The 24,682-nt window shown below is 37.4% G+C and overlaps 1 protein-coding gene across 11 annotated transcripts in view; it reads right to left on the bottom strand.

Annotated features, from left to right (window-relative positions):
- Positions 1–4,539: 4,539 nt before the first annotated feature.
- GAB1 (GRB2 associated binding protein 1) overlaps positions 4,540–24,682 on the bottom strand; it is a 100,848-nt gene continuing 80,705 nt past the window's right edge. For 5 of the 11 annotated variants that reach the window (XM_057419418.1, XM_057419431.1, XM_057419482.1 and 2 more), the window contains 6 exons: positions 24,365–24,668; positions 12,433–12,522; positions 10,134–10,227; positions 9,652–9,775; positions 6,684–6,806; positions 4,540–6,441 (listed from right to left, as the gene is read on the bottom strand). In XM_057419418.1, coding sequence (XP_057275401.1) covers positions 6,283–6,441; positions 6,684–6,806; positions 9,652–9,775; positions 10,134–10,227; positions 12,433–12,522; positions 24,365–24,668 — 894 coding nt within the window. In that variant the 3' untranslated portion in view covers positions 4,540–6,282. Of the gene's footprint in view, positions 6,442–6,683; positions 6,807–7,392; positions 7,469–9,651; positions 9,776–10,133; positions 10,228–12,432; positions 12,523–24,364; positions 24,669–24,682 lie in introns of those variants that run through there. The other 6 variants (XM_057419439.1, XM_057419463.1, XM_057419425.1 and 3 more) reach the window with 5 other exon arrangements.

Below are 24,682 nucleotides of genomic sequence, written 5' to 3'. Positions count from 1 at the left end.
ACCTTGACAAAAAACCAGCTGAAACCGTTAATGAATCTGTGTGCCCTGTCACACACTACAAGAAGCACTATCAAAAAAGTAGGTCCAGAATAAGCTTCCACAAAAACAGGTTGAAGACCAGACTGGACCATAAACCAGAACCTGTTCACCTTCTTGCCAAACACTTCCAAGGGGACTGTATCCCAGGGCAGCTTGAATGGCTGGCTCACCAACTAATTTTTAAGCACAGCATTTTTCCAGAGCTAGCTGGCACCTCTGACATTGTCCACAGAATTTCTGTCCCCACTTCTAAACTGAGCACTGAAATCAGGGGTAGCTGCACTCTATCATGTAACAAGGGGAAGGGAGCTCACTGCAAGGCAGATCAGAGGCTAAAACCTGGGCCTCGTCAGCTCCTTTTTTAACTTCTTTTCAAAAATTCTCCGAGGGCCAAGTCTACTCCTTCCTTTTTAATAAGCTGTCAGTGAACAGAACTAATGGTAAACATGTCTTCAGGATCATCATTTCATTTATGCAGGGGAAAAAAAAAATTAAAACACAAAGAGTATTTTTAGAATTTAGATCCTAAACTTATAGTTACATACCTAAGTAGAAGTGAGATTATTCTGAAAAAGTTCTTGGAACTTTTACTTACTTAAACAGGATACACCAGTGCCTTGAATATTAAAGTCTGCTCCTCAGAAGATCAGACAATGGATTTGCATGCTTGTGGAACTCGCAACCCTGTTACACTGAATGCCTTTTAAAAATGCTGCCCCATGCCTGACTACAGATTATGGGGCCTCACTCTGAATACCGTTTGTTTCAACATTCCGGTCTCAACTGTGATTAATTAAAAAAACCAACCAAACCTAAGTATGTACATCATGATCGATATGTATTATTATGAAATCAACCTCAGCAGAGGGTTGAATCACAATTTTGATGCAATTAACTCTAAACACAAAATGAGGCACTCCAGCAGGCTAGTCTGAGGCATCTCCAAAGCTCCCAGGCCAGCATCCTTCACCACTAACAAGTAACAGGGATGGGGGGGGAATCCTAAACAAACATTTCAGTAAGCCTGTACTGCTTGCTTACAAGCAATTCCACAGCACAAGTGCAGAGCAACAGTAGTGATTCCTTCCTCTATATTCCCTGGAAAAAAAGCATAAGAATACAAAATCTTACATAATTTAAAGTCTGGTAGGAATTTGGGAAACATAATGCATAACTGTACTTTTCTCCTATTCTGGCCACCTGATTAAAAATGTAGTAAAGACAACTTTCAGCTGCCCAGTTGTATTTACTCTCATTCAGTATCAATGATTAGCTTTCCAGATACCAACATATTTTTTGTAAATAGGGTTTTAGAGTACAAATCTGTACTTTACCTGTAGCTTTAAGTATTGTTCCTTTGATATCTAGTTAGTGACACTGTTAGATTACACAGGTAGTCACTAGGTAGTCACTGGGCACACTACACCTAGGTCAAAAACAGTTCAGCAATCCTGCCATGTCTACAGCTAAGCTAGAATAAAATGTTATGCCCTACTGCAAGCCTTTTATTTTTCCAAATCAAAAGCATTTTATTTCATACTTAAAAGTGTTCAGTCTATTCTGGTTCCACTTTGTACTGCACCTTTTAAGTACATTCAGAAGACTGAACTTCCACACCCTCTCCCAAAGTGCAATCAAGTCTTGGTATCCTGTGCAAGCCCCACATACACACACTAGCACCTAGCACCATCCAAAGAGAACCTCAAACAGCATTTAATAAACTCATAATAGTAGGATTAGCCTCTGAAAATTGATGAGAGACATTTTCTTATTGTTTCATTGCAGGTAAGACCTACCAGGACAAGGCTTGGCAACAATGATGGATCCCGTAAGAATCTTCAAAAGTGAATGACAATGATTACTACAAATGCTGACCTTGTAACTGCAAGAAAATTTTGAGAGTCTCCATTTTAACTTGGTATTTTATGTTTTAAAATGTGTAGGTTTTTTTCTTATTCTCTTTTACCATAGTAAACTAAACCATTTCAAAATTAAAAAATTTTTCTAACATTTACTTTTTGTTCTTCAACACAAAAATAAACAGCAGTGGCCCATGCCTTGTGGTTTAGAAACTGGAAAATAATTCTACTGGTTTACTAAATTAGGCATCACAGCAAGATACTTATTTTGCATTTATCGAAATGTTTAGTGCTTCTGATGTTATGTGTGTACACTGCAGAGTACAAAACTGTACACTTCAGCTGATTTGTTTCTTACAAAGATGATGAAGCAAAGATTGTCCCTTTCAAATAAAACATGAAAATTTTAAAGACCATTTAAAAAGAAAATCATCGGCATGAGAATAGTCTCTATCTAACAAGATGGGAAAAGCCTTTCAACTAGTCATGCATGCAGTACCTGCTATTCTCCCACTTTTGTTACTGAAAATTAACATCAAGAACCATAAACATATACTAGGAAACTTTCAGTGTCGAAGACACTGTTCATATACATCTCAAGCACCTTTTCTCTTTTGTCTCTATCTGCACCTCCTGAGGTTGAGACCCACACTTTTTCAGATAGAACAAAAAGCCAGTCAAACCCCTCACAACTTGGTATTTGGTCCATCTACAACCAGGCTTTTGTGAAACACTGATTACACTAACTGCTGGACAAACAGAAGCAGCTGCAAGAAATAGAGAGGACAATCTCCAAACTTAAGTTCATTTGTGAATAGTGCTCAGCTTAAGAGCTACAAGTGTGAAATATCCAAACAGATTAAGGGATGTTATTTCTTTCTAAAATTGCACACTGATGTTGTATGGCAACACCTTTTCCTTGAACAAATAAATATCCTTTGGCTTTTTATGACATAAAGCTCTGTAGTAAAGAAGGGAATACAAGGTGTGTCCAGGGCTGCTGAGTTTCCAAAGCAGTTTTGCAAGACAACTGTATCTATATTTTATATATATCTATACATAGAATGCTCCACCCCTGGCAGTGTTCAAGGCCAGGTTGGACAAAGCCTTGGGTAAGATGGTTTAGTGTGAGGTGTCCCTGCCCATGGCAGGGGGGTTAGAACTAGATGATCTTAAGGTCGTTTCCAACCCTAACTATTCTATGATTCTATGATTCTATATAGATTGCCTGCTGCAGTTAGTAACAGTAAGCTAAAATTTAACTGTGCCAAAAATCTTGCTTAACTCTTAGTGCAGTGTGAAAGCTATAGAGCTGCCCACCACTCCCTATTTAGCTACAGAGAGCAATGTATTCTAAATTACTTAATTAAAACAGCAAGACAGCAGTAGGCCTGTACATACTATGTGTGGCAGTATGTCACAACTGCCATATGTGGACAGATTGTTAATTTCTTTTTTGCCTCATTACAAATCTCAGTAAAGTAAAAAAGACTTAACAATAACATTTTTGTCTTTTCATCCTTTTCAGTGGCACTTTAAAAATCCTTAGCAGAACAGAACAGCTGTGTTTACACCTGCACTTCATGAAGCTACAGTGTGTGGAAGTGTGGCCATTAGCAGATACCAGATAACATGTTATGCTAATTATGGCATGAAGTGATACCAAACCATCTTTAGAATCCGAGTGAATAAGGAACTAAGTTTTTCTTTTGAATTTTGTGAACAAGATTTTGTGTATTTGTAAAAGATTTATTACACATATATCTGCAGTTAAAAATTACTCTTGTTTGTGACAAGACTGACATACTGATAACATTCTGTTTTAGTGAAACAAGAACTTACCTGTTTGAAAAAGAACACCTGACAAACAATGCTCACAAACCACTCCTGCACGGATACCTACTGGAGTTTCCGCCAGCACCCATCCAACCATCAACTACAGTGTCCGCACAAAGGTAGTAACTGAAGGTTACACAGGGCTAACAGTAACCAAGCTTGAGAGAGTGAAGGAAACACGAGTTTGAAATATTCCAAGATTATTTTACTCCATGGGTGCACACATGAGCACAGGAGTCCACAGTATGGATGCTTCTTCTCAATGGCAAGCACCAAAACAATTATGTAGAATAAACAGCAAAGTGATTATCTAACCACATCTGCTAATGAATTGCAGGCATCTCAGCAGTGGAGGGCACTGCTGTCATTACACTGGTAACATGCATAAAGCCAGTGTCCTAAAACAGAACTGTCATGACATTAGTTACTACTACTCACTGTGCTTAATGGGTGCTTCAATGGTAGAATCACTGAAGAAGAGTTCGTTTTTGGACAGGAAGACCATCAAAGCAGAGCTGAGCTACAACTCCAGAATCTCTACAGATTTGAGCTACTTCTGATTGAGCCATCAAGGCCCCTGGCTCACATTACTTCTTCTGGTTCCCAGAAGACTGGGAATTCAGATTATTTAGCTGTCCAGTGCAGTTTTAAATCGGACTTTCATTAGGAACACTGTTTTAGCTGTAGATATTTTTTGAGAGGTACTAAGAAGTAATCTATAATTTTGAAAAGTGTGGTTAGTGTCCGGGCACCTTCATAGATGCATTAACGTCGGTTTGTGTTTCACAGGACAGAGTTTACACACCAAAACTGAACAACATGATTTATTTAAAATTCACTTCAAAATGCATTGTGTTTAGTTTCTTTCTTAAAATGAACATTCAAAGCATCAGAATATTACTAATTTAGAAAGAACCTTTGTTAAGAATAAGGTAATTTACATACTGTAGATTGTGGCTGTGAGGGGAGAGAAACAACCAGGCACAGTACTAAAGGCCAACATGCCAGAAAACAACACAGCTCTATGCTCAACTTTTAAATCATCTGGACAAAATAAAACACCTGGGCAGGAAAATAAAACCAACCACTTACTTGAGGGTGTTTGTGTAAAAAAAAAAAAAAAAAAATAATAGTGTTAGTAAGTTTTCTATCTAGACCTAACTCATTCATGTATTCAAAGACCTCTGTCTTCTTCCAAATAACAAACAAGTGTTTCTAAACCAAGGCAGATTATTATTTGGAACTGGCATAGTAAAATAAAGGATCACAGTATACAGAGCTTAAAATCCTGTACCAGGAAAGAGGAACAAGTGGTTTACAAGGGGATCATTTAAGTATATTATCTAATTTTAAAAACAGAGATATAAAATATCAGTTGCATAGGGATTTAAATATAAGGCCAAGCAGGAGATTAAAGTAAAATAGAGATCATAAGAAGGGCACTATGGTGTCAAAACATAGTTTTTCCATTTGAATTAATGTCTAATTCAAAAATCACAGTATTTTGCTAGTACTACAAACAGCGATGTCAAACTGTCCCATTAATCTTCAACTGAAAACTGACATTAGAACTTCTAAATAGTACAAAACTAAAGCTCATTGTCTAAACCTGATCAGTGTATTAGCACAACAGTGCTTGGTACGTACCTGATTTATATACTCTACCTTCTGTAAATAATATAAAGGTTATTTCTTGTTAATAAGTGTGAGATCACAATATTACTGCATGCCATCAGTGGTTTGCAGGCTTACTTGATATTTAATTATTCAGTCTTTAAAAGTGTAAGATCCCACCCTGCAGAATCTTCACCTATTGAACACAGAACACTGTCATTAATAAAATACAATGGAAGTTCCACCGCTAACAACTAACATATAAGCCAGGATTGTAGGTCTAAACCCAGTACAGTTCATTATTATTAACTCACAGCAATTTTTGTTAGGAAGGTAACCTGTAGGCTTCCAATAATCTTGCATGTATTAAATAGAAACAAGTACGTAACTAACGGTCGTCTCTTGGCATTTCAAGTAGATTATTCAATTGCGAAAGTACTTCTGCAAATTCGACTTCAAGTTGTTAAAACGAAGTTCAAATATTAATTTCTGTATCTACATGTAGCTTAATTAACCTAAAATTGCAAGGAATAGTAGTGTAAGGGAAAAAAAAATAATTCTCCAGATGAATTAGGCATTAAGGTACACTAACTGGGAATACCTGAACCAACATTGTAACTGAAAAAGTGCATAAACATAGTAATACTACAAAAAATGTGTTAACTACAGAACAAAAGGCTTTCTGAAAACTAAGTGATGCTATTTTACATGTTATTTACAAGTTGCCATTTTTCCAGAAACCACAGAGCCAATTTATGATCTTAAAATTCCTTTGATATATTCAAAGTGTCCTTTGGCTTCCATCCTATTCAGTCAAGAACCTATTCACACACCAGTGAATCAGGTCCCACACAAGTCGAACAACACTGCCACTGTGGTTCTGTAATTCTTCAAAATTCACTCCTTTCTGTTCTTTGAAGAAAAAGCAGTATTTTCATTTCACGCTCTTCGTAGGTGTTTCAGATTCTGTAGACTGTCTCCCATCAGTCCATGCTTCTCTTGTGCTCTTCAGTGCTAGTGTTTTCTGCTGGTCGACTACAACATAATCAACTCTCTCATCTGCCACGCTGCTGCCTGAACCACTGCTCTTTTTCTGGGAAAGGCAAGAGAGAAAAAAACATGTTACAATAAATGAACAATAGAAGTGAGTAGATGTCCCCAAACAGATGTAGAACAAGCACGTTTCTCTAAAAGGTCCAACACAGGCTCTCTGATTGACTATTTGACAAACTAGTTAAGATGATCCTGCTGGAGGTTCCCTCCTTCCCAGCAACTCCCTGTAAAGAAGTTTTAAACTCTTGATAGCAGAAATGCAAGAGTTGAAGATTTGCTTACCTTACGAGGTGGGGTAGATTTTCCTGAATCTAGGTCCAGATCTAAATACTCTACTTGTTTATCTCCTTTAGGTTTTACCATAGGGCTACTTCCTCCATCAAGACTATTGCTTCCAAACAAATTCTGAAATTATAATATAAATAACTTCAGCTACAAATGTACATGCTAATGGTGCACAGTATCAAACATGCTTATTATAAACTGCCAAAATAGTAAAGGTTAAAGAACTGAGAGGTCTTGTAACCAGTGAAACCATGCAAATTTCATTGACATTGTATAACAAAGGGATATATTTTAAGCCAAAAGTGGGACAGAATTGAAAGCCAAAAGGAGGGAAAAACCCGCAAACCAACCCCCCAGAATTTAAGGTTGTCACCAAAGCAATCTGTGCCTTCCACGTAACATCCCTTTGATATCATGAAATAAGAATGGAGTGTGTTTTGTTCTTTTTTAATGAAGTTGTTACATCTCAAATTTAGCATTACTTAATTACAAACTCTTTATTTCTTTAAACTGCTGTTAAATAGCGGCAAAACTTCAAATGAAGCCTTTACATTTAATTGAAAGACCACGATTAAGCTGAAAATCAGAAAGTATCTGTCAATTGGTAAGACCAAAAGATTAAAGCTTTGGAATTTTTGTGTACGGCTGCCTGAAGTTGCATTATATATACCTAAATTTCAATTAGCCCAGACTTTTACAACCTCACCTCCTCTGTCCTCTCCCAGCCTGATCCCTCCCTCTTAACAGGTGTTATAGGAACAGTACAATAGAAGGACTCTTCTCTAAAAGATAAAGAAAAAAAAAAAGGAAGACAGAGGGCAGCAGTCAGCAAAAAATGAAGAGGAAGGAGTACGGAAAGACAGAAGGGCAAGGCTGACAGCAACTTGAAAGAGAAAGCAGAATAAAAAAGCAGAATATTGCTGATTTTATTAAATAAAACAGAAGTATGACATGTCCAAACCAGATGCTTCAAAGCTGATGACAGAAGATGCAAATGTATGGCCTCCATTCTAAGATGCAGTTGGAACCAATAAAAATTTCTAAAGCATCTATGTAATTGTCACATTTTAAAACAAAGGACTTGAGATATCTGGAAATGTTCGGGTTCTCTAGGAAACAAAATATTTTATGGGTTAAAGCTTAATGGGCTGGGATTTTTAAATTACAGTTATTCATTAGATCTGTATCATCCAACTCTTTTATTTGCAAGTGGTAACAAGGACAAACACAAACATTTTTGTTGCCCAAATTCTCTAACCAGATTTCTGCTTATTTAACATACAAAATCAGGTTCTGTATCAAAGTTTCCAGCATAACAAAAAAAAGCTATTAGTCTTAAAATAAAAAATAATCTGTTATTTCAAACAAATTATACAAGGCAGAACATAGGCATTAGAAAACAGAAACTTTATACGTAAATGAAAATGATAAGAAATCTGTAGAACGACCTTAAAGAATGAACGGTGCAAGCAAACAGAAGATATTAATGACAGGTTGTCTGAGCTGTGATATTAATTATACCACCTTGGCACTGAAGTTAACCCCCTGAGATGGCACTGTAAGAATCAACAGAAATCCCCAATTTGAACTCTGATTCTGCTGCAGGGAGAACTGGGGGCACAGGCAAATCTAAACCTTTGGGTCAAATGGGATGTTTTTTGCATCTGTTCCCAGTTACTTACCAATGCCCCTTGCAAGAGAGAGTCTAAGTTTACATCATCAGTTCCCCACTGCTGAAGCACACTTCACCTGAAAGCATGCCTGCATTGCTGGCAGGTTGGACATCATACAAAGCACCAGCCAGGATGCTCTGCAAGGTCCTGAGCTTGCACCAAGTCAGAGCTGCCACAGAGGAGTCAGCAGGAGTGGGCTGCTCAGGGGGACCCTAAAAGGCAGCATTCCAGAGGCAGCAGTGGTGAGCTGGAGAGGAGGGAGACGGGAGGAGAACAGGGAGGGTATCCAGAGCAGCAGGGGATGGGGAAGCAAGCAGCACTGCGAGAGGAGGAGAGTCCAGGGTGCAGTGAAATAGGCTAGCACATGCCATATAAGGCAGCAGACAAACGAACAGAACAAAAGAGGTGCTAGGCAGGCCCTCCCCAAAGAGGGTCTTTTATAACGCTTTAAAGATGAGAAATGCTGCTGTATTCCCTAATAAGAGCCCAAGACTTAAAAAAGCGATGAATGCATTGGACTATACTGAACAAAAAGCTGAACTCAAGTACCATTTTTTCTCCAGTGCTTTATGGGTCTTCTGGACCACACCTTAGTTTAAGTCTAGATCTACTGTTACTCTCTCAATTTAAAATACTATTATTGCTTGTTCTTCTTTCTCTCCTACACCCCCCCCCCCAACCCAACAGCACACATCATTAACTTTTCCCAACTAGCTCTTCACTTACATATCTGAAACTTTATTGTCTGAGAAAATTCTCCCACAAAGGGGAATACAGATATTCAATACAAAAAAAACCACCCTTCTATCCTCTTTTTTGAAAGAAGCCTAATAAAAGTATATATTGCTCAGGTTTTACAGAAAGTAAAAAACAAATATAGACCCTTTTTCCCTCTGTTCCTTCCACGTTTCTTGGAAGATATCCTTTTAATAAAGGCTTTTAAGCATGTCTCAGAGATATTGAGACAGTGTATTTCCCTTCATGTCATAATACTGAACTGGTGCATAGGCCAGGGCAAGCAATTACAAAGAAGAAGAGGAACAAAAGTCATACACTGAACTGTTTTGTACAATAGATATGTACACTAACCATTCTCTTTATATATTATTGTGCTCCTCTTCAGTGAAATCTTATTAAAAGATTTTTCTCTACAGTTTTTCTACAGACATTTTATTACTATTTTGATCTAGAAGTATAAAGGGAGTGATGTTGAGTAGAAGGATCTGTGTTTGCATGATTTAAAGATAAGGACTGCACAGGAAGAGAGTAGTTAAGATGTAGATGTTACATACTGGGTCTTCAGTGGACTGATTTGGATTCATGGATACATAATTCTCTTCACTGTCATGCGAGTCACTGCTGGAAGTTGTGCTATGAACTGAATCCGGTCTGGGAGACATGGGAAACCTGGAGGAGCTAATTACCAGGAATTATTTTACAAACAATACATCTTGAATATCTTAAACCTCCTGGTAAACAACAAAAATAAGCATATTAGAGCTGAATTTTTCATTCAAGTTTACTAGAGCATCACATTCTTTGGTTATACACAGCACCTTATTTAATATTACAAAACAGAAATTCATAGGGACAATTTTTGTTTCAGTGCATGTGAGCATATATACATATACACACACATATATACACACACTTCCAAAGGAAACCTCAATTTGTATTACACAGGCCAAAAATATAATACAGATGTACACACATTTATTAACATTCTAGTCAATGAAAACAATTACTCCAAATGAGGAAAAGCCAAGAAACTTACTCTCGTGCAAAGCTTCTGGTGATGGGAGATCTAACTGGAGCTTGTAGTTCTTCCCATTCAGGCAGAGGTTTTATTTCTAGAGGAGCTGGTTTTGCTACATAAGAAACAGACAATCTTAAACCACAGTACATTCTTAAACATATATTTAATAACTTTTCAAAGCCTAAATAAAGAAGAAAAATTACTATTTTCTAAATAGTAAATGCTATTTAGGAAAAGAAGACACTGTTCAGCTCTCAGAAAGCCATGACATATTAACTTCCATTTTTAATCTTTCCAGGTACTGAAGAGCAATATAATTAGACACACCCCCCCCCCCCCCAATTTAAATTTTTTTCTTGACATACTTATATGTAGTAATTCTGTTTTGAAAAGAGACTCTGAAAATGGCAGGATTATGTTCTATCTTTACTCTGCCATGATGACTTGTTGAACTGACATAGGGCTGATGGACTATTTAAGTAGAACCAAGTCTAGGTACTTTTTTTTGGCTCAGGAACAATTATTATGCAGTCTCTGTCCTCACTGCATGCATGTGCCCTTTCTGATGAGGTTTCACTGCTCAAAGAAGTGTGGGCAAAATCTGCAGCTAAAACTAAGTTTGCAAAAAAAAGACGTGAACCAAAACCAAGATTCAGTTCCAAGAGGTGCTTGGCTTGCTTCAGTACTTATTAATAGTTGATCAGAGAAGTGGTGTGTTTGTGCCACCCATGACAGCTCACATTATTCTAGAAGAGGTGCCACTTTTAAATTCCATTTTCAGAACAGAACCACCAATAGAGTACTTAAGAATAGAGTATTAGTGAGAAACGCATTATCCCCCCTGCAGCTTGTATGTTTCACCCCTCTTAAATTTGGGGGGGGGGAAGTATTAAATTTCTTATGAGGGAAAAAAAAAAATCAAAAAATCAAAATCATATAAAAATCACACAAACTGATGTCACAATTTGAATCTCAACCTCATCTTCCCTACAACTGTTTTTAGAAAATAAAATGCAATGTCATTATAATAACATGCCTTCCTCTCCTTGCCCCCCCCCCCATCAGTTTTTATCAGCAGATTTACTAAGATCAAATGTCAGGCATGTAGTTCATGTGGCGTAACAGCTGTCAGAAGTGACGACATGAGGAACTGAGAGAAATCAGTTGCTTAATCAGTGTGGTTGTCTCACAGGGAAAAACCAGAACTGTACTCATACTTTCATTATATTCACTCTTCAAGATTGAGTTTATTAAAAAGTCAGTTATCATATATTGAACATAAGGACTCCTCATTCAAGTTTTCTGGATAAGTATCAGTCTTTATGCCTTACAGTTTTCTCCTTTTCTCTGTTAAGAAGTCACAATTACACACTCAAAGCACATCAAGCCTACTCCAGCAATTCTGCCACTTTAACTTACTTGCTAATAAAAAGCTGTCACCACAGACTCAGAAGAAGAACTACAACTCATCTATCTCACAATATAAGGTATCATATAAGAGTGGCAGAACTGAACTTGATGTAGGAAAGATGATATTAAAGCATGAGTGACACAAAAATGATCAGCTTGGCTCAAGTCCTCTGTAAAGGCCTAAGACTACCTGGCCAGGTATAAACAGCAGGCAAGGTACTGCTCCAGAAGAAATAGCGAGGACTTTGTCCAAAGCCCACTGCAAACGGGAGAAATATTTCATCCAGTTGCAATGGGCTTTAGCAACCAAAGGTTATGACCAGTGACACATCTGTGAGATTTTTACCATTATTTGTAATCTCCTCTACATCTTGTGACTATATAAGGCACCAACTTAGTCTGATGGGCTTTACCAAAGGTGATAATTGCAATGCTCATTAAGATGCATAAATAAATCTCTCTACTATTAAATGCTTAGAGGATCAATATTTTCCTTTATTTCAGTGTTTGCCCAACAGCAAGAACCCAAGTAAACTGTGTTTTCAGGTTATTGCCTAACAAAAGTTATTTCAAGCAACTTACAGGTAAGTCATACATACACTTGCTTCTAAATAAAGAGACAAAAGTAAATCCAAAATATGAACAGCTATAACTTAAAAGATCAGAACACCCATGTTAGTGTCAATGAAACGTTTCCATGTGATGTCCAAGCCAGAAAGACTATAATTTCTTATATAGGAAACATTTTTGCTTGGTAAGGAAAATGCATCCATGATCTTAGATTACAACAGAAGTAAAATATAAAGACTATACGAGAGTTAAAGTTATTCTAGAATAACAATTTTCTTAATTTTTGTTTTACTTATTTTTATAAAGCTCCATATACATACAGTGCTAAAGTACATACCCTTTCTTCTTGTAGTAAAGTCACCTATGGTTTGTGAATCAGTTCGCTCTAAACCATGTGGTTTAGGTCTTAAAATTTTAGGACTTTGACCTAATTGGTAAAAAGAAGACTCTCTTAATAATATTCTGTTTGTAAATGGAAAATTGAATTTTGTAAATAAACAGCACAACCCCCTGCAGAAAAGGTTAATGCCACAAGCATAAGCAAGCCGCTGAAGGAGAGTTTTACAGTTTAGAGCTAGGTCTCACACTGAGGGCTTAAGCACCAAACCAGAAACAAAGAAAACACTGCAAGAAAGTAAATTGTTGGAGGCAAGCATAAAAGGTATGCAAAAAAGCTAAAAAGTGTGTCTACAAATATCATAACTGATTATTACTATTACATAGTTCCAACTTGCATTACATAAAAAAAAATAATCATATTTTAAGAATACCTAGCATGACGGGAACAGTCACGTTTCAGATGCAACTTGAGGTACCCTCAAAGAAATTAAATCCTCTTTAGTCACAGTATTAGTTTGGAAATAGTGATACTCTTGGGGCATCTTCTGTCCACCATGCATTTCCCATTTGAGAAGCCCCAAGAATATTTCCCTACAAAGAATTCATTGTACTTGTTCCCAGAGGACTACATTTGTTTGTACCAAAAAGTCTCCAACCCTGCAGACACAGGAGGACTTTCTTTCCAAGCTCCCCCTATATACTGTCCCCATACGACAGCACAACCCAACCTCCACCAAAAACAACTGTCATAAAATTGCATTCTCTAAACTTCTTTTTAATTGTATATAATTATTTGCAAGTGCAGTAGATGCACTAATAATTCCCCAGTATGTTATACTATCATACACTTTCATGCTATCATGTTTTAGCATAACATTCTCTTTTGTTGTGCTACCACACAATAAAACACTTCAGATGAATCTGGTAACAAGGTGAGAGTACAAACTAAGAGAACATTAGAGTTAATAAGCTGCCCACAGGCAGTAATACAACCCCTCTTCCAACACGGAAATTCTTATCCTAGTCGACCAAACTCTGCAAGTGTTTCAGGTCACGCTGTCTATTTTAAATGAATAAGATCAATAATGCATAATAACCCTAACCTTTCATGAAAGTCTACCTAACATATAGTTAATATTGGAAAAGGCAAGTGCCTTCAAGAGGTACACCAAGAAGCCATGTGAAAGGTAAATCTTAACAATAAAGCAAATGAAAAGTTTAAGTCTGATTATGTTAGAAAGTTGCCCTACAGCATAAAATGGTAAAGGACTGGTACAGCCCCAGACATGGGCTGGTGTTAACAGCACTGAGTGAAAATGCTTTGTAAGAAATAAACTTCACAGACTTGGCAACAAATGCCAGAAGTTTGCAAATCTCTACCCCAAGGGTTCTGCATATGAAGTGCTCTATTAATGTTATCACTGAAGTATTGGGAATAATCAAGTAACAACAAGATAGATAAAAAGAAAGGTTTCGTATAGTATCCTCACTTCCACACACAGTGCTACTAAAAGAACATGCAATTAAGACAGAATGTATTAATTGACTAGTAGTGCTGCATAGCAACTTCCTTAAAAAGAAAAGGACATGAAAAGATTTTCACACATTTCCAAATTTCCAAATCAGATGGCTTGAAGTGCTGATGACAAGGCCAAGCAGTTGGGCAATGCTGACCAAAGACCCAGACTGTGAAGTGGTACATAGAGCATTTCTATAAAGCATGTTGTTGACTGGAGCCAAGTCAAAAGCATGACCCAACGAGTTGGTATAGTTAATTCTGAGCTGATTCGATATTCTTAAGTACCTTGCCTACAGTACTGTGATAAAAGCTTGCCTGTATAAAAAGGCCATGATTTTAAAAAGTGATAGAACAAATGTAAAAATTGAAATTCAAACACCTCTTATAAAAACAACTTGATGCTGAATATCATTACCTAATCATATTTATAAAACTGTGGAATACAAAACTATCTGATATGAAAGAAAATTGGCCCAATACAACTCATTTTAAAATTCCAATCAATGCATTGACCTGTGAGCACAGTTCGTAAGTACAGTGAGAAATCCAGCAGAGGTAACAGGGTTAATGAAATTACTTAACCAGTGTGTACTTTACAACCTCTCTGCTCTTACAGCCAAACATACACTGAAGTGCCTGAAACCCACAACAGAGAAGATAAGCACAACGAACTCAGGGCTATGATTCATTATTTCTACTTCTGTTAATGATGCTATGTGGTCTCGTGCAGCTAACCTTCATAAACTATGATTATCCTCCATTTGTAAAACGTGGACATTATGTAACTGCCTACACCATACTTAATTTAGCACTTACGAACCGTTCTGAGACTTTCAGAAGAGCTATTAAAGTAAGTGCAGGTCCCTGTAATATTCCTCTTCTGCACAAAACAAGAACATACAAGATGTTCCAGCATAAAATAAACTCGCTAAGCTTTCCTCTCTTGCTGCTGAAAGACTGTTCAACCTAAATAAATTTGGTGTCAAAACAGCTTGCTGCTACCAACCAGCCAAGATAATGCAATTTCTCTAGTTTAATATGTCACAGAGACTTAAAATGTTTGCATAGGGTTATTTTTTTCCCCTCCTCGCTACAAAACAAAAACCAAAGTCCCAATCTCTGTTAAGAACCTTATACTGTGCAACAGAGAAGACCTGACAATAGGTAAGGGAAAAGGGTAGGGGAGATCACAATCACAAAACCGAGGTTACTTATTTGTGTCTGCAGTACAGAATTCCCCCACCCCATTTTTACCCATTTAAGAAGTAACATGAGCTCACACCTGAACAGCAGTCAGGTCTCCAACATCTATTCAGAAATAATCACTAGAAGTAAGTGTCACAGGCTGTTCTTCAAATCAGCTTAGTAAAGGTGGAAGGACAGTAGATCTCTATGGAAAACCTGGCTCCATACAGCATTCCAATGCCAGCAGTACTGTGGAATGCATTTCCTGTGGTTTAGGCCCATAGGCCCAAATCCACCTCATCTAATGTTTAGGCATTCACATAAGACAACACTATTAATTTACCTATTCTGGGAAAGATAAATCTGGGTTTAAAAAAAAATGTCAAATATATGTTTGTGTTTTGGTTTGTTTTTTTTTTTTTTGTTTTAACTGAAAAGGAAATATACTATGTTGTAATACCACTGGATGCAAACCTACAAGGGAAAAGAAAAAACCCCAAATAAGTTATGCCAAGTGAAACCAACCAAACAAGTACTGAAAATTAGATGTTTTCACCATTCAGTCAAGTTACCACCTGTGAAATGCAAAGCACTACAACCAGGAGAGAGAGAAGCTCAGCTTCTGCACGTTCTGTCAAGGGCACTCTGAGCTGAAAAATCACTAATGAAGTCTATTTTTCTAACAAATGGCTGCTTGTAAAAACTGCCAAGCAGAACAACTGATTACGGATCTAGCACTAGAGTGCACTCAGATGGCATGAATTCTGCTCCTGGCATCTTGGTGTGTGTCAATGCTGCCTTTGTCTGAGGAGTCATCAGGAGAAGAGTCCATTTCACATGGTTTGTTTCAAGTAATGGTTTAAACTGAAAAAACTTTTGGTTCTTCTATCAGCTAATGTATTCTCTCCTTTTGTTTTCCATAAAAGACTTGGAATATAATGATAGGGGGAAAGGGAGCTCCACCACAGCAAATTCCTGCATCAGAGTAGGTGGGTCCTAACACTTTTGGGGTTGGGAACATAAGCCACTTGCTGAAGAGGCTCATTTGTTTTCAGGTTTTGGGCTTGAAGCACTAGTGCTAAGCAAGATTTCTGTTCAGAACGCTTCTTTTCTGACTGGCTGCTTGCTGGCAAGGGATTTTATGTCAGGAAACTGCAAATATCCTCAACAAAAGAGACCAATGCTCTATTTAAATACCAGCTATTTAGGACTTACAATTTTAAGGTAAATCTACTAACGTGACACAAAATTCAAGACATATGCGATCTGTTAATGCTGTTTCCTGGCCAACAGGATTAATCCTCATGAAACAAGGAGATCAGACACAGGAATGCTAGAGCAGTGCTTTACTTGGAATGGGAAGGGGAAAGGCAAAAGCAAAACCAGCCACTGAAGTGTCCTGCATCCACAGAAGTACTTTCAAACAGACATAACTAACAGCAGTTTCTTGTTTCCATCTAAAAAATATGCATGTTTTGCCACCTTCTCTGTAATTAGAGGAAACTGAAATTAACACTTAAGTCCCAGAATTCCAGTACTCAGAACCACTGTAGATTTTTTCCCTTAAAAAACAAGGTTAAACCTCATGGTTTCATTCCCACAGGGTTTATTATTTGGTTTTCAATTTTGCAGAATAACCTCCCTCTTTCCTTCTCTTCCTCACCTCAGTGAGCTCTGATTCCTGAGTACACTGTCTTCAGCACAAGAGCCCTAGAAATATCCTGAATTGCTTTTTCATCTCTGTTTTTATTACTACTATTTCCTGCCAAGGTACTTCTAATTAGAAACATGTATTTAGTTATACAACATTCATATCCATTTCCATACTAGTACCCAGCAACAAACAGGAATATCAATAATATGCTTGGCTCTGGCCAGTGATACCACGTAGATGGTATCTTAAGGACAGTAAAACCAAACTGAAATAAACTTAATCTTTTAATATTCTGAAATATAAGAATCAATCATCTAAAGAGAGACTCTTCAGTTTTCTTACACATCTTTAACTTTTCAAAAGTACTTCCTCAGAGCACTGGTACTTTGTCTGCTCCAGAAATTAAGAATTAATTGGAAAAAGTATCTGATTATAAAGAAGTCCAACAGCATCCGACAGCTGAGGTTCACTGGTATTCAAAACTTATTTGTCAAATGCCATAAAAACTATTCAGAGAATACCAAAACTATTAATCATAGAAATACTATTTGACTGCTCTAATTTGTGAGTACCTCTGTATGTCTGTATTTTAAAAGCCACCAAAGCATGATGAACTAAAAGCATTTAGTAGCAAGACCAGTGTTTCAAGACAAAAGCAGTGTTTTGAAGTGTTTATTGATTAGTGGTTTAAAGCTGCACTAATATTCATGAAGTCCAAGGGATACTACTTCCTCCACCGTTTTTTTTTGTTTTGTTTTTGTTTGTTTGTTTGTTTTGTTTTTATTTATCTGAACAAAACACAGAAAATTAATAGAGTTTAACTTGTTCCTTGGACAAATCAAGCCTAACATTAACTCTATAAAAAAGCCAATGGACTAGCATGACACATGTATATCAAAACCTGCTTCATGTGCTTAATGCACACAGGGAAGGAAAGATAAATTGTATGGAGAAACAAAAAAAAAGGCCATTGTTATCCACTTTCGTTTATTCCTGCTTTCCCTAGCATCTTCAGAGTTCAACACTACCATCTCTACTGGTAGTATTCGAGCAAGTCTGGCAGCTGATGTTCAGAAAATTCATGTTTAATTTTAAAACCATTCTGTCCAGTAAACCATAGCTTCCTTTGCAGCTGTGATGCAGCCATCCGAAAGAAGTCTTTACTTGAAATTATTTGTTGTTTCAAAGTTTTGTAAGACAAATCACAGCTGCAAGCTAAGGACTGGTGTATCATAGCAAGGAGCTATATAAATTTCCTTTAAAGCTATTAAGTAAAAACTAGCCTTGCAGAAGTATTTCAGTATAGCCATGGAGGAAGTGTAACTTTCAGCTAAATGGAAGTCAGTGGAGCTCAGGGTGGGGAGGGGAAAAAGAAGGAAGAAAATAATAATTTAGTACTCAACCTGCTTTCAGAACTCTGAGGAAGCAACAAAACAGCCCCCCAAATCTTATTTTTTTAATTGCTAAGCGAAACGAACAGGAGGTGTAACTTCCAAGAGTAAATGGAAGGATGAAATGCATGGATTTCTTAATAGCAAAATGAACAGCACTTCTGCTCAGAGAAGTCGTCATGAAAATTAGTTTCTTTTGCAGCAGATCTTCAGTTCAGTTCTTGCTGCTGATTAAAATCACCACTCAGTTTTTCAGTCCCTACTTGCCCTTAAAGCCTGAGCAAATGAGTGATCCTTTATTTAAGAATATGCCAGACAATCATGATAGCACAGAACACTGCAGTGCTGCCAACTGTTGATTATTATTACTTTTAAAGAAATGTCAGCTCCTGTTGACACAAGTGCCTTAACTGTTTCTCTCTAGTTTTATTTCAGGATGGTGTGGTGCTCCTGCTGTAATAGGATGTGCAATATATATTCACGCTGTCCAACTACAGACATTCAGACATGTAAATATTTAAGAAGGAAACTGTTCACTAGGCTATTTATAACTAATGTCATAATTAGTGAGGGGTCTTTATTTCCTTAACAACTACCTACTTTGCTTGGATTTCTTATAGCATCATGCTATACCGGAACAAAAGACGATTATGCTGATCATCCAGAAGCATCTCAGGATGTGGACACATGAAAGCCCTGTACACAATTACCTATTCAAAGTGGGCCTATGCTCTTAAATAAGGAAAATTGTAATTTTCCATTAAGTTAATCTGTTTGGGAGATGCTCGTGAGTAGCCACGGCAAAGATAAAGCCACATTTTATAAGCAAGCTATGTATTTGTGGTTTAACAACACAAATTATGTCTTATCTTAAATGAGAAAAATCTATACGAAAACCAACCCGATTTTTTTTTTTTTTTTAATTTTTTAAAACAATCACAAGTCCCAGCCCCATGAGAAGTTTTTTCCTCTCCCTTGATTTACACTGTTGTTTTTTTATTTTTCAAGGTTCAACAGGGTATCTTGTTGTCATGAAAAGAAATGTCTGCATCATTCACTGTCTCTAAATCCTAGCTTACCACTTGCTGGGCTGACAATTACTGAGGCCAAGCAGAAGTCTCTTGTAAAAGCAATTGTATGGACTCAAGTTGCAGGAAGCATCTCAGACTAAAAGCTAATATGTTTTGTTGAAAGATAAGCCTTCTGCTTATCTTTGCAATGCACTACACTAGTGCACTGCTAAATAACCTGTGCAATCCAATGTAAAACTAGGACAGAAAATCTTGCTTAAGGTAATCTTAAATGCAATTAAACTCTAACAATATTTAGGCAAATACAATCATTATTCAAGACAAGTGGAGTAAAATCCAGTACCAAGTTATAAACTGGGAATTCTAAGTTCTTTACTGCCTCTGTTGGTGATCCACCTGCTGATCCTGAGTTTTATCACAGCTTCCTATGACCCTGAACTAGGATCTGTGCTAAACTAAAAAAACTTTACGAGAGAGTTCAAGTACTATGGGTCAAAACCATTACAAAAATGGCAGTGTTACACTATATTCAAAGGAATGAGATTTAGCTTTCGATTTTCCATTCCACCATGGTCATAAATTGTTAACTCGGCCACATGCCCATGGTTCATGTATCTCTTTGCAAAACCTTAAAGAATGACTTTGGTACAGACACATGCTTGCTGCCCCTTAGAAAACAGAAGTTACAAAGTTACAGTAAGCAAAGCATCAAACCAAGACTTTGAAGAACTAAATTCCTCCATCACCAATTCCATCACTGACTTAACTGTTTGTTTCAGATATAGAAAAAAACTATGTTTTTTCAGTTGAAATGGCAAGCAAGTACTTAAGAGCTTTGAACTTTGCAGATGAGTTGTACACACAAACACCCTCCAATCTCCCAAATGCTGCATCACTCAAATGCTTCATCCTGACCTAGAGAAACCAACTCACACCCCACCCCCTTTTATTTTTGACCATGCGCTTGCTTTGATCTCTGACTTACGTCACATTTGCACTGAAGATTAAAGCTGTCTAGACTCACAGACCTCTGTCAGGCCCTAAAGCCTTCTCGTGGACTCCCAGCACAGGCACCGGGGACTTGCTTTCCGACACAGAGCTGTTCCCTGTGGTGCGATGAAACGCTCACTACAGTCCCACAAACTGTGAGCAGGATGGAGATCACAGGATACACTGCCTCATATCACAACCCTTTTCAAACAGTCTGAAGAGCCCCAGGGAAAGTATGAGGTGGAGCAGAAAATGTGCCTCTCTGTCCAGGGTGTCTTCACTTCCCTAGACTCTGGGTACACAGGATGCACTGGGGCACCTTTAATTCTACTGCTGCTTCTTGAATAAATGGCTTTTTGAGGAAGCAACATGTGACGTCAAACAAATGTCACATGACTGCTCTGTGGCACAACCAGTCACAGTCTTTGAACAATTCAGAGAACAAGACCCAACTGCATGGATGGATGCAGTATTTCTTCCACTTGGAGCCTTCTGCAGCAACAATGCTTCCAATTTAGCATTACGACTACATGCAACCGTGGCAAACTAAAGCAGCCAAAAAGCAGAAATACAAAATCAATATAGACAATGGTTCTTTATCATAAAAGACATAGCACCTTGAATAAAACAAAGGAAGAAAAACATTTTTGTCATTCAGTTAGAGGTGAATGCAGAAAAACACCTGCAATAGATCACTTACCTTTTGGTATGCTTCCCTAAAGAAACAGTAAAGCATTTGAATTAAAGTTACAAGGGCAGGAAGCCAACACCATCTTTTGAAATGATTTTCAAGACTTCCAGAAAGTACTGTAAGCATTTACAGAAGCAGCTGTGAGCTAGAAAAACGTAACTACATGAAAATGTAGTGTAATTTCAAGGCTATAAATATTTTCTTTCATTTGTTATTATTTTTACCCATTTTCTAAAGCAAACCTCTTTCACAAACAGGTGGGAAAAAACACTGGGTATCTCATAGTTCAGTATGGCTCCTGGCCCAGGGTACTCCTGCAGGTGGTTAGACTGAAGAGCCCCAGGCTCTCACAGCAGGGCTGTACAAGTACCCTCCTCAGAAGACTGTCCATGTACTTTAGTGAATTTTAGACCTATTAGCTACATTTAGTTTACCCGTATTATTGATTTTCACAACTCATTTCTATATAACCATACCTATTTCTTAGAAGTTTGGAGAATTTTAACAGTCTTACAACTTACCCAGAACATCAGGTGCTTATAGTCACTACTACTGTTAGACACATTGCCAAGATCCTTGCTGCCTGACACATTACTCTGCAAAGACAGCAGAACCAGAAGTAACAGAGTATCTGTTTCACCTCAAATTTACAAAACAGAAACAGCAGAGGGGAGAGCAGGCTATATGCAACAACAGCCACTGGCATCACCCAGTCCTCCATTTTCTACCCTGGCCAAACTATACTGCCATAAGCAGTTAGCCCTTAAACCAGAGAAAAATAGGGGAGATACTAAGCAATCTGACAACAAAAAAGCAGTGAATTATTTCTTTATGTGCTAGTTTCACTGCATTATTTCTCTGACAAATGTATTTTTAACATTGAACTTAACAAACTTCCCTGGTCCACACAGAAACATTACTGAGCTACAGCTAATGCTCATGTGAAAGATGATAATGACGTTTCTCACTAGCAAGGCTGGCCACCAATAGGAACTGTTACTTGGAGGCAGTGCAAACAGTATTTTTGCAGCAATTTAATGAATAAGAAAGATACAGCAGCTTCTTCAGATAGAACATGAGATGGTCCCTCAATCTACCTGAAGGCCTTATCACCAACACACCTGATCTCTGCTTTTAGAGAAGCCACAGATGGTGTGAAACAGAAATTCTTGAACTAATAGCATATTAAAATCTTCCCAATATTTAAAGGAGCAAGACTAAGAAGGTAAGTGTTGTATGTACCATTTCCTCCCTTACTGTTTCTGCCAAAGTTTTAATGAATCTACTAGCCAACTTGATTTTTTTCTATGCACTAACTCTTAGCAGAAGACCACTGTAGTACATTTATATAATCAGAAACAAGCAGATAATAGAAGTTGCTACAAGAATTTGAAAGCTTAAAAAGCCACATGGTAGAATGTAAAGCATGCACTTGTTTGAGTTAGGTAAGCGGCTTTTAGAATGCGAAACATGAATTCCTTTCAAGAAGAGAGATGCAAGAGCAACAATGCTGCCTCAGCAGACATCTTTGTGACTGCTTTACACTGCCCTCAGCAAAAGTAAGCAGCTTTTCCACATGTAGGTTTACTACTTTTGAGGGTCAAACATTTTATCAGTGAAGTACACAAACTGACCTGTTGGCAAAAACATATTAAAGCAGTCCAGTGTTTATCTTATTTTCCAGTATCAGCTTTCATTAATCTGTTACTGTCCATTATTTCGTAAGAACTAAACAAAACTGTCTGGTAACACAGAAACAATTAGACACAAGCAGAGAGCCAAGGTCTTGAAAAAGACCATGCCTTGTTTTCTGAAGATAGACAGCCAAAATGAGATGTCATACTTCCCATTTCACGCTGAGCTCATCTATATCACAGTGATACTATCTACTTCACTTAATTACAGGCTGTTTTCACTTAGTGGTAAGAATACTAAATTAAAGGTTTAATTAGCAGATATTTTAGGTCACCTGAATATATGCCATCTAGTCTTCCCCGAAATAAAGTCATCAATTCTCAATGTAAATCCTATTTTTTCAAACATATTGTTTTGGATTACTTGAATATAGAATAGTGCAGACATTTGACCTAATGTTCTTTGGTTCTCATTACTACAAGAAAGTTAGTTATCTTGTCTGAAAACTGCATGGTAGAGAAATAAGCATTTGCCTGTTTCTGACAGGCTGGCTGATAAAACATTTTAGATAAACTGGAAAGTCTAAGCTATTTATTAGTGATTCTCTAGATAAATATCTTTTATAGACACATCACAGCAGTATCTTCTTTGTTTCTTAAGAACAGCTGTCACCCAAATAATCCTTATTTTATGTAAAAGTAAATCCAGTACACACCAGATTTAAGAGATTAATTTTTTAGGATAGCTTTGAGGGGCCTCCCTAAGGCTGGTTTGGTTTTTGTTTTGTTTTTTCAGTTTTGCTACTGAAGTTGTTGCAGTTTCCTCAGACTCATAACAGTCATCTTACACATACTCAGCAGTTTAAAATATTTCCACATAAGGCTAGTGTTCCTTTTGCTGTATGACTTTGTTTAATCTACCACACTCTATGAAGTCAAGGAAATTATCACCTACTACTGTTTATACAAATTTCAATATAAGCATGGCACCCAGCTTCTGTGATAAAGTAAACATATCCTTAGAGCAGGCTTGAATTAGCAGTTCCCTCCTCCCATTCAGATCCCAATGAAAAGATTTACATGGTAAACTCACAGCCCACATACTAAACATCTTCCCGTGACTGCCCCATGTGGCCACTAACATTTAAGCTAAGCAGCTCCAACAAGTGATTTTCCTTGCTTTTACAGACTGAAATGAGAACTTAACATTACCTACTTAGTAGTAAACGCTATCTCTTCCATATAATTCTTTCTTCATTTGTTAGAATTATTCTAAGTAAGAATTTGTAAGACTATTGCATACTTCTGAGTAGGACTAAAAAAGCAGCACAATATACAGCTCATTCTTGTAGTAATGATTAATTTCTTCTAACCATGTTTACATCAAAAGCAAATACCTAAGAGAGTTAACTAAGTTATTTAAAACTTTTACTTCATACAATGAAAACGTGTACTGATCCCGTCCCAAGCACTGTTACGGCTATCAATTTGTATTCTGTCCAACGTCTTGCGTGCTCCCTCCATCACAAGTCAGGCTGTCTTCTACATATAAAGACTAAACCTCACACTTCTGAGTGTTAGTAATTCTGTGCCATTTTTGCATTAGTAACTACAGTAATAAACTTTAAACCTATGCTTGGATGTGGCATTGTTATTGTGATGCTTTAATATGGTTAAAAATAATCCTAGGATTCCTTTGTGTCATGGTTATCTCATAGGATAAGAATATTTCGTTAGAATTTCTAGAAGTAGATAATTCCCACCAACCAGAAATTGGGAGAGCTATGTTATTTTTTCGGATGTAAAAATCAATGTCTATGGGAGGTTTTCCTCACCTTTTCTGTCTGGTTTGAGGTTCCGATCCACTGGCGGTGGCTCACATTCCGCAACAGGTACTGATCGTCTGGGAGGTGTCTTTGGACTGGACCTGAAACCCATGTGAGCAGGAGGAGGGACTTGCTTTCCAAATAACGGAAAATCAAACGTGCCTGGTGTCATTGGTACATAGTTTGTTTCCTGGATGGGTTCAGTGAAGCTGCTGGAATGCTGTCGTGGAGGAGAGTTGGGATTCATTGGGACATAATTTTCATCTAGTTCTTCACTTGAAACACTTCCCACTGTCAACATGCTTCTGTTTTTCTAGAATTAACATA

This window comes from Pezoporus wallicus, unplaced genomic scaffold (assembly GCF_028554395.1).
Source record: "Pezoporus wallicus isolate ANWC-B61680 ecotype Strahan unplaced genomic scaffold, APGP_CSIRO_Pwel_v1 contig_6597, whole genome shotgun sequence".
Taxonomy (NCBI): domain Eukaryota; kingdom Metazoa; phylum Chordata; class Aves; order Psittaciformes; family Psittacidae; genus Pezoporus; species Pezoporus wallicus.
Note: the sequence above shows the minus strand (reverse complement) of the source record. Positions and strands in the feature narration are given on the sequence as shown.